The sequence below is a fragment of the Lethenteron reissneri genome, chromosome 41, assembly GCF_015708825.2.
Source record: "Lethenteron reissneri isolate LAM-NWPU_2019-01 chromosome 41, ASM1570882v1, whole genome shotgun sequence".
NCBI lineage: Eukaryota > Metazoa > Chordata > Hyperoartia > Petromyzontiformes > Petromyzontidae > Lethenteron > Lethenteron reissneri.
In genome coordinates this window covers 11567427-11581615 of record NC_083819.1, presented here as the reverse complement: position 1 = coordinate 11581615, position 14189 = coordinate 11567427, and the positions used below count along the sequence as shown (strand labels likewise).

Genomic DNA, 14189 nt, shown 5'->3' with positions numbered 1-14189 from the left:
TAATTGGGCTTCCCCACACTCATACTCCTAAAATCGGTCACATCAGCTATAACTGCCACAGACGGAAGCCAGGGGTGTGACCCTCAACTTTCGCCTCGTCACTATGCTACACGCTACCGTGTTGGCGATGTCACGACTAAATATTGACTGAATGTGTCGTAGAACCCCGATATGAAAATTCCTGGACCTGACCTGACTATATTTTGCACTTGGTGATCTAAAGACATAATCTGGTCGAGTATGATGCGGAGGAAAACTGAATCCTGGAGTCTGCGACCACCACTCCTGATCGTCTCACAATTGTTTTCACCTGAGCCCGAGTGCCAACCAGCAGAACCTCCGAGTTTCCTGGATTAAGCATCATTTCATTTTGTGCAAACCACATGTGTACTGCTCGCGTCCATTTATAGAGATTATCGATGCACTCTATATCTGACTTTAACTTAAATGTCGAGTCGATAATCGTTGATACGATAGTGGATCAATGCCGTCTTGTTGACTAGGGAGCTTGCATTTACAAATCCAAAGTTGAGCTTTGATCCACGCTTTGACTTGATACATCAGCAGCAATATTGCGATGAAGGCACTCTTTTGGGATCGTGTGGATGTAGGGTGGAAGAAGAACTGACCAGATCTGCAGCATAATAATGTGGGATGCATTGTAACAAGTGACGAGCACGGTCAGGTAGGGGTCGCCATTTCCACAGCAGATCGTAGCACAGTGGGTGTTGAACTCGAATCGTTTGACTTGAAAAGTCGACCAATCAGCACTCTCTTCTCCTGGTGAGTGCCACTGCAGTACTGGAGACATTTGGGTGAGACCGAATTTGTTTGCCGATCCATGCGAAGAGAAGTTATCGGCATGGTCCCCCATTCTCTAGGGAAGAGGGGAAGCAGTACTTGTTCGCAATGCTTGGCTCGCTCAGCTGAAGTCCCGCAAGCGTGGGGCCTGGCCGCAAGCACCCGGGCAGCAGCAGAATTGGGGTTGGGCACTTCACTACACACCTGATGACCTGGGTTAGATTCCTGGCCGCATCAAGTCATCAAGTCAACTCAGCCGTAAATAAATGGCCAGTGTTGTGTTATCAGCAGCACTTGGGTGGGTAAAGGTAGCAGGGCATGCTGCTGGCCACGGAACCCCCTCTTGTGCCAGGCTGGCCTAATCAGGTGCTGGCTAAACAGTATTTGCCAACTTGCCTCACCTACAATTTCAGTATTAACTCCAGTATTAACTCCTAGTTTCAGTAAACTTAAGAGACCTGGGCCCCCCTCAGGTTTACTGATGGCAATTCTACCGTGCGTGTGTCGGCGTCAAACCTGGGAAACTTACGTAATAAACGAGACAACAGACTATTCACCTGCAGCAAACATACTGGCAGACAGTCAAGTAAGTAGGTCAATGCCTCCCATTGATGCAGAGAGGCCTCCACAGTGAGTGGTCCAGAAGCCAGGTTCAGAGGGATTGGAAGTGGAGGTTCAAACTGGCGGGAAGCAAAGGTTGAGCATTGAGGTGACGGTTGACAACCGTTGAGGGAAGAACGACGATGATTGGCCGAGACGGGTGTGGAGTGTGAGGGAAGCTTCGAGAGAAGGGGCTCGAAAGGTTTAAAAGGGGAGAGCACAAGGGGAGGGTACGAGCTTAAAGAGACAGGCAAAGTAGCCAGGGCTAGTGTTGTGTCAAATCAAAGATGCTGTGTCAAATCAAAGGCTCCCGAGTGCAACATGTGAACCTTATGGCGGTACCCCAGGGCACAGCTCTCACACAATGTCCATGATGCAGTCATTTTCAGTCTGTCGATGGTCAGCGATGCGGCAATCGACTCATCTCGACGAGCTGTACGCGATGCACTATTTAAAGTATGGTTTTTCGATAACGAATTTTTTTATGCTGTTTGGCGTTTCGACATCGTGGAGTAGCACTGATTTCGGATTGATTGGTACCCCAGTCGCGGAGTTAATTACACCCCTGGAAAAAATAGTGTTCCAGAAATAAAATGTGTAATTGCCTCGGCCCATTTTGTATTATTTGGTACCCCGGGGTACCGCCATAAGGATCATGTGTCAGCATCCTAACACTTAGATGGCTGGGAATGGAGCTCTGTACCAACCCGCTGTTAACTTAATAATAGGTGCTCGCTAAGACAACTTTGCCCAGCCGGGTAATGGAGATGGAGGTGGCTGATCAGTGTGTGCGTACGCATGCACATAAAGTAACTTGATGTGTAAATATATAATTTGACTTGCCTGTGCATCTGCCCGCAGGTTTATGACCCTCTGAGATTTTCTCCTGAAAATGCAGCCAATCGCCACCCCTACGCGTTCATCCCCTTCTCGGCCGGGCCCCGGTGAGCGTTAAACCCTCCTGCTCACCGCCACCATCTCCACAGGCAAACTCGGGCCGTTACTACACAAAATATGAAGCCCCACGACGCGATCAGACTGCAAGTGACATGGGGGGGAGGCGAGCGACTGGGCAGTGGTTAACGCATTGCACACAAACCCAGAAACCCAAGTTTGATTCCCGAACACGAATAAAATAATTGGCAATACATACCTGTCCCCTTTTCCTCTTCACCAACCCACGTTGGCTAGTTTGTTGAAGTATACACATATATAATAGCCCAGATCTCTCCTTCTGTGACTGTGATTAACGCCCCTGGATTGGTTGAAGTGCATCACGTGACTGCGAGCCAGCAGCCAACCAGAGGTGCGCCCCTCCCAAACATGTACGCAATAACGGAAAGGTGACGTTCGATCCCCTCACACACGGCTCACTAATACACACAACGCACTCACACAATCGCATGCACCTCAGAGGAGACGGGTGAGTCAGAGTGAGGAAGCTGACGGTCGATCCAGTCACACACGGCTCACTCACACAGCTCACTCACACTCACTCACACACAATCGCATGCAGCTCAGAGGAGACGAGTGAGGCAGAGGCGTGCTCCGTCCACTGCTGCCCTGAGGGACTCTCGTGCTCTCCACTGCTGGCTTGAGGGAGAGCTGCGCTCTCTCCACTGCTGCCCTGAGGCAGAGCCGTGCTCGCTCCGCTGCTGCCCTGAGGGAGAGCCGTGCTCTCTCCACTGATACCCTGAGGGAGACTCGTGCTCTATCCACTGCTGCCCTGAGGGAGAGCCGTGCTCTGTTCACTACATTAGTACTCGAGGTTTTTTGGTACTTAAATCCACTGCTGGATGAAGGCCCACCGCACGCTGTGCGAGTGGATCGTAAGGATTTACTTGACCAGTCTGTTGGGGGCCGCCACACGCTGTGGTTGTTGGGGGGTGCCGCAGGCTGTGGTTGTTGGGGGGTGCCGCAGGCTGTGGTTGTTGGGGGGTGCCGCAGGCTGTGGTTGTTGGGGGATGCCGCAGACTGTGGTTGTTCAGGGCCGCGGCAAGCTGTGGTTGTTCGGGGCCGCCGCAGGCTGTGGTTGTTCGGGGACGTTGTTAAATAACTCCCCCACTCCAATGAAGCCTTCATCCGACAGTTGATTAAAAAAAAAGACTGCGCATTTTTACCTAAAGTAAGTCACGCTGGTGCAGTGGTAACACTTCTGCTTTGCAGCAAGAAGTTTCCAGGGTTCAATTCCTGACTCGGGACAAGAAACGACGACACAATGTACCTGACACTGGGCAAACATCCCAAGGCTAAAACATCTTACCTACAAATTACTCAATTGGCGATTACACACAGGAAGATCATCGCCTCCTTCTGAGGTGTGAGACTCACTGAGGCTGCAAGCATAACCAAGCATAAAATGATTATGATTATTATGAAAGCAGTGAACGTGTCTGAAGCCTGCGTGGGTGATAGTGCCGGTGACTGCTCTGGATGGGTGGGGAGCTGTGGCACAGCGGTTAGTGTGCTGCGCTATGAACCCTGCAACATAAGTTCGATTCCCCCTCATGGCCAACACCAGTGACAATTAACTGAACAGGTATTGGGCCTCCGCTAAGTCGACTCAGCCTAAAATGAGTACCTGGTGCAGTGTGTAAGCATCGCTACTGGGGAGACAAAGGCATACTCCTTGTTTTTTTCAGTAAAGTCACGTAGGTAAAAATAACATTAATAAAAAATGAAAACAACTAAATGGCACAGCCATCTCTTAGGCATAGCCATCTCTTAGGGACAGCCATCTCTTAGGCATACTTAAGCGATTGTTCTTTCGCTGTGCTTTGTCCCCACCTGAAGACGGACGCTTGTGTAGCGCCCAAAACGTCGTGATTTAATTTAGTTGTTTTCATTTTTAATTTATTTTATTTTTACCTACGTGTCTTTACCGAAAAAAACCCCATAGAGTATGGATCCTTGCAGTCAGGAAAACTTATAATCTAGAGACAAAGGCAGTTGCGTGTAGTGTTGGTGATCCACCAGCCTTTATAGATGCTCGCTAACAGCAGTTGCCCCAAGTCAATTTAAGGCTATAATAGGGATATTTGTCTTGCCTGGATGAGTGAGTGCAGAGAGCCGTCAAAAAAAAAAATTCTTACACACGTGGCGCCTTTCTGGCTCAAATCTGGCAATGAAAGAGCCATCACATTAATACTCAATGTAAAAATAGAACATTATGTACAATGAGATCTGTAGGGAGTGATGCTACCCAACACAAACCCCTCCCTGGGCTGCACTTGCATCATTTTGAAGAAACATTCTCGCCGAGCGCTGCGTGCCCCGTATTCATTATTTGTCGCATTACAGCGACAGCAATGTTTTATTTTTAGAGCTGGAACATATCCACATAATTGTATAGCACGGCTCTACTACAGACCGCTTTCACGGTTGACATTTGGTAATATGAGTGATGATGACTTGAATCGGCAATGCTAGCGATGATAAAATTGTGATTTCACCCTGCGCGCACCCCCCCAGCAACTGCATTGGGCAGCACTTTGCCATGAACGAGCTGCGCGTGACGCTCGCCCTGATTCTCTCACGGTTCCGCGTGCTGCCGGGCCCCGTGGAGGCGCAGCCCGTGCCGCGCCTCGTCAACCGCTCCACCACGGGGTTCCAGCTGCAGCTCGAGAGAATCCCGCCACTCGCCGAGTAGCAGCGACGCGCTCCGTCCCCATCTCACATCACACCGAGCGCAGAGCTCTCTCCCTGCTTCTCACTCTCACATTCACTCTCTGTGGAACTCTCTTCCCATCTCACACACTCATTGTGGATCTCCCTGTTGCGTGAGACTGATGATGTTGAGATGTCTTTTTTTCGATAGTTCAAACAAGTGCCCCGTGCTCGTGCAACACTCTAGGTTCTCGTGACTGATGGTATTAGATAACTCGTGTTGTGTAGTATGAGATGGCTACATCTTTGGAAAGCCTTTATCCAGTAATTAGTAATGTGTTGTTTTCATAGTCATGCATGAAGAAAATCATTAAAAATAAACCATGCTCTCAAACTGTAATTATCTCGGTCTCGCTGTGCGCTGCGTTGCACCGCTAGTCGAGTAGATAACCTTGCGTTCAATAAACCCTCGGAGCCAGGATGAACGTCCGACTCCAATCGTCATTTATTGATTTTAACAAGGTAAAACTGGTGAGAAAACACAGATACAGCATCTATTATAATCCGGAAACACCAAAACAATGAAAACCACAGCATCAGAACATTGTCTTAGATAACAATAGATCCTGGACGGATCAGGCCCCTACATTACCACTGAACAACTAGATAAGAGCACAAGCCGGTGTGTTGCATAAAGGCACATCGTGTATTCATCTCACTGCACCCCAAATGTACAGCATTACACATAACACTAAACTGTGGATGAGATACTTCGTCATCTTTGCTCTCAGGATCGTAACATAGCCACCTGGGCACAAGTCTGAATCGACCTACTAAATCACAAGTAACATCCACAATAAGGAAAGTTGCAGGCTTCTTTGCTAACTAGGCCTCGTATTTACCACAACAACTTAACGGCACCATAAAGGCATTTACATCACTATAACGGTCATTCCAACATTACAACAGCATTGCCAATATTGTAAGAATATAAACAAACTTACAGACAATGCTTCTCAAAGTCCCACGATGGACAACTGCGCAGAGGCGTAGCTAGGATATTTTGCGCCCGGGGACGAACTATAAAATTGGCGCCCCCCCTCCCCCCCCCCCCGTTTAATCATATTTTCCTATGAGACGATCTTGTCCCATTGAAGCACGCAAATACGACAAAATAAGTTTCAATTTGCTGAACGACCGCTCACAGCTTGCAATTGAAACTGCTATTGTTATAAAATTTGCAGTGAAATTCGCAAATTCGGAAATATGTCGTCTCCATAAAACACAATAAAACCAAGAAGATCCAAAGGAGTTTCTGGTAGAACTTAATTCCGGTTACTGAGCAGCATTTTGCAATCTCCAATTTCTGTGAAAAGTTCGTGGCCATTGATGTCGGTCTCATAGAAATTTCCAAAATCTGTGCAATTTCGACGAATTGCATCGACATCTGTGTCGGATAGAAGAGTTTTGACGTCCAGCAGAAATCCAAATTTTGTGTTCAGGTCTTTTAGTCGTAAAAACCGTGTTGACATCTCCTGTTGAAGTCGATAAAATACGCTCTTCATAACGCGCACAATTTCTTCTTCTGCTGAAAGTCCTGCATCTCTTGCCAGTTCTCCTGGAATCTTCCGACGTCGCCTAATTCTTCTGTCCACATCGATCCCCCAGGCTGTGCATCTTGTTTAGGCGTTTTCTACAGCAACTTGGCTCAAATCATCACGAAGCTTGACAAATTCATGCTCCAAAGATTCAAGATCAGTTGCTGCTTTCTTGAAATTCATAGTAGGATCCTGTAAGCGCTTCTGAACACGATCAATTTTTCCAAGAATTACATTCCAGAAATGTAATAAAACTATGAAGTTAAAATTTAATACGCATGCCTGTAACTGTTCTGCATCACTTCTGGTTTCAGGCGTCATAGCTACGTCCTCCGATAATTTGTCTAGCAGCCCTACTAGTTCATCCAGTCCTTCATAGATAGCTTTAACAGCTTCTGATCGTGCACTCCAGCGTGTTTCAGACTCCTGCTTTACTGTGATGGGCACAGCTTTTTTTAACTCTTCGCAACGAATTGTTGAACGAGAGAAAAACAAATATATACTGTGCGGTGGCTGGATTGTTTTCATGAGAATTTCGTTTTTCTGGCTTTCTCCACTTGTTGAAACCGTTTGTTAACTCAAACGAAGCTCGTGAGTTTGAACTCGATGATGTAAATAATAGACAACAGAAACAGTAAGCATATTTATTGATTGGTGAATATTATAGCCACGAACGATTCACTTCCTCTCCATTCACTAGTCGGCGTTTATACCATGCTGATGTAATTGAACGTTCTCTGGATACTGATGATAGATTGTCTCTGTGCTGAAAATGCAAGTAATCATTTCATTGCGAAGAGGCTGTGATATTTTCGATAGCTTTGTCGTTTTATCATATTCTAAGTAGCCAACATCGTGAAACCTTAGTACAACAGGAACAACATCATAATGAGTATTTTCAGCTTTTCTATCAGAAGATTATTCTATCTCATCTTCCCCGTTACTGTCAACAAGTTCATCATCATGTCGTAGTTTCCGCCACCAAAAAACACATGCCACTGACTAAGGCTGAAAGACTGCGCCTGTCTGTTGTGTGGGACGTTCTTCCATGTAAGTTCTTAATAGGTACGCGTACCAAAATGTAATTACATGACATGTAGGCTGTGTGTGGCGGGATATATATACACTTTTAGGTTGAGGTATATATTTGTGCAGTAGTTTCAGGCTGCCGCGCTCACCACAATAAGTTATAATGTAACGTTGTAAGCCTCATTTTGGCGCCCCTTTACCTTGGCGCCCGGGGACATATGTACCCCCTGCCCCCCCCCTAGCTACGCCTCTGCAACTGCGTCTGGCTTCACTAAGACGCGATGTGTGCCGCCATCTTGACTTATCTGTGTAATGGCCGACACCCGCGTGGTTCAGTGGAAATCTAAAATCGTAACTTCCTGGTCACGTGACCAAAATTAGCATCAAAGACAGGAAATTAATGTGTACATACGCCCCCCCCCCCCCCATCTGCCGTGCGGCAAAATTCCTGCCGTGAGACAGAACAGTAATCGTGCTTTATTATGCCAAATATCGGGTTTCATAACAAAATACATTTTAAAAACAAACAACAAAATACAATAAGGGTTACATTTGAAAATACACTAGGACAAAGCACCTTGAAAGCGTGTGATAACAGCAGGTGTCAAACACTGCATGTGCATGTCTGGTTATCCTGTATCCTGCCTGTCTGGACTACAGCAGCACATCACCATTGTGTACGATAATAGTCACTATTGTGGCTAAAGTCATGCTTTTGCATCGTATGCTACAGGAGTATTTTTTTGTTACACCTGTTTGCGAGTCCAGACCTCTCGAGAGAAAGAGTTGCTCGCAAAACCAGGTTATCAAAACTCAGCTGTGACCAAACGAGGCCAACATCTGAGAAGTGGTTGAGTGGCTCAGGCGGCTAAATGGGACTTTGTCGAGTGATCCAGACTTGGGACTTGTGAGACTGGATTCCAAGAAGTCGCTCGCGATAAAACCATGCACTGGCGAGGAGCTCAGCATTGTCAGCAAACAAAATAAGTATTAAGATTGATTTTGGGCTTAATTCATTCTTGTGCAGCTACTAGAGCTAGTTTCATATTATAACCCAAACTATTCTCACCATCTCTCTTCCTCTGCAAAGTCAAACGCCTCCAGAAATTCAGATTGCAAGTCAAGGCATGGGTAAAAATAAATGGTCGAGCCATAAGGAATGCACTTTGCATGTTTAATGTTCATGTGGAAGACATCGGATATCTCATAGAAACAGACTGTTGTGATGTATTTACACAATTCAGCTTTACAAAAAATGCATAACCATGTTTGGTTCATGTAGCAGTGCGAGCAAATTATTTATTTAATTCGATAATGATCACACCAAGGTGAAAGATTCACACAACAATAGAGATTAAAATAACGGTTTTACAAGTTTATGGGGTGAGAATTAAACCTGGCACATTATTGAATGAATAAGGCAGCTATTCTAAAGATACTCCTAAGAAATTCACTTCGAATGAGATGAACAGCAACTTGACCTTCTGAAGCACAGCTTCAAGGAAACGTTACTTTTGTAGGGGTGTTAAAGAGAGGGCCCGTTATGCATGGCAGCCTATGGAAAACAAACACAGTGGGCGGGGCTACGTAAGTGCACGAGCAAGTGCCCTCTACGACGTCCGAGCCAGACACCCTGGGGGGGGCTGGTTCGAACGTTATGATCCCCCGGGGCCCCACCCCTCAGGGAGGGGTTGGGTATAAAAGGGGATGTTTCAAAGGGCTCGGCAGTTATGTTTAAGCTAAGGGAAGAAGATTGAAGACGTCTTAGATAGAGCCCTGGACTCCCCTGGTTCGATGTCCTTTTCAGGGCCGGACAGGATTGAGCCAGCGGCGTGGTCCCGAAAGCCAGAGCCGGTGCTCTTGTAAGAGCTGGTCTGGAACTCCGGGTACCGGGCCCGACTTACCAGTGTCGGGCCAGTTAGCCTCCCCTAGCCCATTAGTGGAGGATTCGGGGCTAGGACAGAGTTAGCTAGGGGTGTATCCCGAGTTATACAGGTGAGGGGGCCGATACCCCCTCGAGTGTGTATATGCCCACTGTCATATTGTGAATAAACATACGTGTGCCTCAACCTCGGCGTCAAGCGTCCTCACCGGTACTTCAACTGGTGTCAGAAGTAATTCGAACATGGACACGCGGAAAACAGCGCGGGCCAAAGTACCGCAGGAGGAAGACACTGCCGAGATCGTCGAGCCCGAGACGGCTCCACAAGACAAGGTGCAGCCGGGGCCTGACGCCTCTTTACCGGGGCATCGAAATGAAGAGGGGCCGCAGCCAGACGCGTTACGGCTGGCTCACGGGAGGCTGGCGGAGCTGCTGTATGACGCTGCCGCCACGCTGGAGACCATCACACGACTAGGGGCCGGTGATCCAACACGGGGCGAGGCGAGCCAACGACCAGGGCGCCTTCCCGCCATTTCGGAGCAGTCCGAATTTGAAATTCCCGCCATCGACGCTACAGCTGTTCGGGGCGTGGCCAGCCTAGACATCCGCTCCGACATCGCCGTCGCTGAAGCTGCAACGTCATCACAAGCGCGACAGGCGATCCCATCGGCCATTCGCACCGATGCACAGCCGAGTGGTGGTGACATCAGCCTGCGGGAGTCCACAACGACCGCTGCGCTTCATCAGAGACTGCCCCCGCTGAAGGAGTTCATCGGCGCGGAGGGGGACTGGGCCGGTTTTCGCCGACGTTTCCTCGCCCATCAGGAGATGGCGAAATGGTCCGATGAGGAGGCTCTCTGCGCGCTGCCGGCGCTCCTCGACGGCGACGCGCTCGCCGCCCTCACATCGGCGCCGAGAGAGAAGCGGTCTACGTTACCGATGGCACTACAGCTGCTGGGCGGGGTCTATGGACCATCGGCTGAATGCCGACAGCAATTTTACGACCGCAAGCGGGGTGAGAAGGAGTCGCCCTTAGCATATCGGACGAGCCTCCTGGAAATGGCTAAGTCGGCCTTCCCTCGTATGGACGACGACGGCGTGGACGCGATGGTCACGGAGAAGATCCTCCTCCTGGCAGACGACCTTGACATCGCGGTCGTCGCCCGGGAGGACGAGGAGATGACATCGCTCCAGGCGGCGCGGCTCCTCCACGCCAACCTCCTGTCACTGCGGCGGAAAGCCAGCAGGGCATCGGCGGGGCGTGCGGTGGCTGCAGCCACCATTCCGACGGAGGAGCTCTACGCCGTCGACCACCGACCGCAACAGGCGACAGGAGCACGGTCGCTCCTGTCGCCTGACGGCGAGTCGCGGCACCCCACATGTTTGGCCCACGCACACACCCGTCACGCACTCAAACACCGCAACGAGAGGGGGGCCGATATCGCGCACCATCGCACCATCACGCACCACCCCGGGTACTCATAGTCGAACCCGGCCAGTGGTCCGTGCTGGCCGATCGTGTGGTAGCCGCATCGTCGGGGTCGTCGGCCGTTGTGGGGCACATCGACGGGGTTGAAGTGCGCATCCTGGTCGATACGGGAGCATCGGCGACCATTATTTCGGAGTTGATTTACAATATTCTCCCTGTCCGGAGTCGTCCTTTGATGCCTGTTAACGTACCATTCTATGCGACTAACGGGGGCTCACTTGGCATCATCGGACAAATTCGTGCCCAAATTTGTATTGGGGAAATTAAATTGTCTGGGCCGATTTTTGTTTCCTCCTCGCTGGCGGTTCCGTGCCTGCTGGGGACGGACTTCCTGGCCAAAATGCCGATTAGGATATTGATCGACCAGGGATGTATTGAGCTCCCGTCGGGCAGACGCATGGCGTTTCTGCCATCGCCTGTTACGACTCGGACGGCGTTCGCGACGGTGCCGGCATTCGTAGAGAGAACGGTGCGCGTCCCTCCGGGGGCGCAAATGTTGATTCCCTTGAAACTTCGGCGGCCCTTCGCTAAGGGTGTTGGGGCCCAAGGGGTTCTGCTGGGGCCGTCTAGGGCCGGGGTTAGTGGACCTCATTTACTTCCGGCCCAGACCATAGTAAGAGGGGACGGTAAACCCTTCATCGCGGTCCTCAATGTGGGCTCGCAGACGGTGGTGGTCCCACAGGGGACCGTGCTTGCTCACGCAACGCCGGTGCCATGTGAGGAACCCGTCGCAAATCACGTCAGCGTTGTCCCTGCGCCGCGACCGCATTCGGACAGCGATGAAGGGTGGCTCGAGGCGCTTTGTGCGGGATCGACGGACCTGTCAGATTCAGAGCGTCAACAACTTAAAACACTACTGCGGGAATTTTCCGACGTTTTTAGTCGGAATAAATACGATTTGGGTTGTACTCACCTGCTGCGTCACCATATTGACACGGGTGACAGCGCGCCAATTCGCCAAAATCCGTTTCGGTTGAGTCCCGCCGAAAAGGACCATGTCAAATCGGCTGTTGATGACATGTTGGCCGCCGACATCATTTCTCCTTCCACCAGCCCTTGGGGAGCGCCGATCGTCCTGGTTAAAAAGCAGGACGGTTCGTTGCGGTTTTGCGTTGATTTCCGGCGTCTTAACAAAATTTCGGTTGCCGACGCATACCCGCTCCCTCGGATGGATGAATCGCTGGACGCCTTGGCGGGAGCGCGATTCTTTTCCACACTGGATTTACTTTCGGGATTCTGGCAGCTTCCTCTGGACGATGATTCAAAGCCTAAAACTGCTTTTCGTACACCGCATGGCCTGTTCCAATTCAACCGGTTGCCGATGGGCTTACACTCAGCGCCGGCAACTTTCCAGCGTTTGATGGAATTGGTTTTGGCTGGATTGCAATGGGAGTCGTGCCTGATTTATTTGGATGACGTTATCCTCTTTAGTAAAACTTTTGACGAACATCTCCAGAGGTTGCGGGCGGTTTTCCTAAAGATGCGGGCTGCTAATTTGAAATTCAAGCCCCAAAAATGCCATTTGTTGCGCGATTCGGTGCGTTATTTGGGGCACATCGTGGGACGCTCAGGTATTGCTACCGATCCCGCCAAAACGCAGTGTGTCAGCTCCTGGCCGACTCCCACCTCGGTGGGAGAGGTGAGGAGTTTCATTGGGTTCGCGTCGTATTACCGACGGTTCGTCGCTGATTTTGCGACAATTGCAAAACCCCTGCACGCTTTAACATCTAAAGGGGTTCGGTTCCACTGGGGTCAAGAGGAGGAGGCTGCTTTCTGCTCCCTTCGGGACGCCCTGGTAAAAGCCCCTCCCTTGATTTACCCAGATTTTTCTAAGCCCTTTTTGCTCGACACCGATGCGAGCAACACGGGTATTGGGGGTGTGCTTTCCCAGGTGGTTGATGGCGTGGAACGGGTGGTTGCGTACGGTAGTCGGGTGTTGTCTCCTGCGGAGCAAAGATATTGTGTCACCCGTAGGGAACTGTTGGCAATTGTCTATTTCATCCAACAGTATCGCCCATATCTGTACGGTCGGCATTTCACCGTCCGCACAGATCATGCGGCACTACAGTATGCCCTGCGAGTTCAACAACCATCGGGACAGTTGTCTCGATGGTTGGAGGTTCTCCAGGACTTTGATTTTGAAACCACCTACCGTAAGGGCGTACGCCATACGAATGCGGACGCTCTGTCGCGCATGCCAACCACCTCCGAATGTGCATGCCTCCTGGGGTCGGGACGTTGCAGGCCTTCAGGGGACGCATCGGTTCCGATCTTGGCAGCCACCGACGACGACGAACCATTGGTTACTAATTCGATCGAACAACAGGGAAGAGATTCTCTGTTGGGGTTGCCCGTCACTGAATGGGGGCGCCTCCAAATGGAGGATACCTCCCTCCTCGGGTGGCGCCGTCGCGTCGGGGGTGCTGGGCGGGTGAAGGGTGATTCGGATGCATGGGAAATGGTGCAAGGTCTGCTGATGCATTGGGACGGCAAATCCCAGCGACATCGGCTGGTGGTCCCTTCTGAGTTGCGAGGCAAGGTGGTGTGGGCCGCGCATGAGCGCCTATTACACCTGGGGACCCAAAAGACTCTTGCACTGCTACAACTTGATTTTTTTTGGCCTGGTATGACGAGGGATGTTGGGGATCTATTGGGATCATGCCCTCGGTGTGCGCAACGGAAACCGCCGGCGCGGGAGTCTAACCCGCCCTTGCAGTCGATCAAAGTATCCAGAATAAATGAGCTTGTCGCGCTGGACATTTTGGGCCCATTTCCCGCCACCCCCAGGGGCAATAGGTATTTGTTGACAGGTGTCGAGTATTTTACGCGCTGGCCTATGGCCTGGCCCCTTGCCAACCAGTCGGCAGCAGCCATCGTGGAGGCCTTTGTTCAGGGATACGTCCTGGACAAAGGTGCTCCGGAGCGGCTGCTGACCGACCAGGGCAGAAATTTTTCCGGTAAATTACTCAAACAAGTCTGTGACCTCTTAGGCACGAAGAAAATTCGTACCTCCCCGTATCACCCGCAAACTGACGGAATGGTCGAGCGCCTGCATCGCACCATTACGTCAATGATGTCACAGCAGGTCTCGGACTCGCAGACTGACTGGGACCTGCATATTCAAGGGGTCTTGGCGGCATACCGGATGGCACCCCATGCAGCTACGGGATTTTCCCCCTTTTAC

The 14189-nt window shown here is 50.4% G+C and overlaps 1 protein-coding gene and 1 long non-coding RNA gene across 3 annotated transcripts in view; one reads left to right on the top strand and one right to left on the bottom strand.

Moving 5' to 3' along the window:
* Window positions 1-5286, top strand: part of LOC133352708 (cytochrome P450 4B1-like) — a 37721-nt gene extending 32435 nt beyond the window's left edge. The window contains exons 11-12 of the mRNA XM_061568530.1: window positions 2263-2345; window positions 4873-5286. Coding sequence (XP_061424514.1) covers window positions 2263-2345; window positions 4873-5050 — 261 coding nt within the window. The 3' untranslated portion in view covers window positions 5051-5286. The remainder of the gene's footprint in view (window positions 1-2262; window positions 2346-4872) is intronic.
* LOC133352709 (uncharacterized) overlaps window positions 1-14189 on the bottom strand; it is a 78448-nt gene that overhangs the window by 45191 nt on the left and 19068 nt on the right. The window lies entirely within an intron of this gene.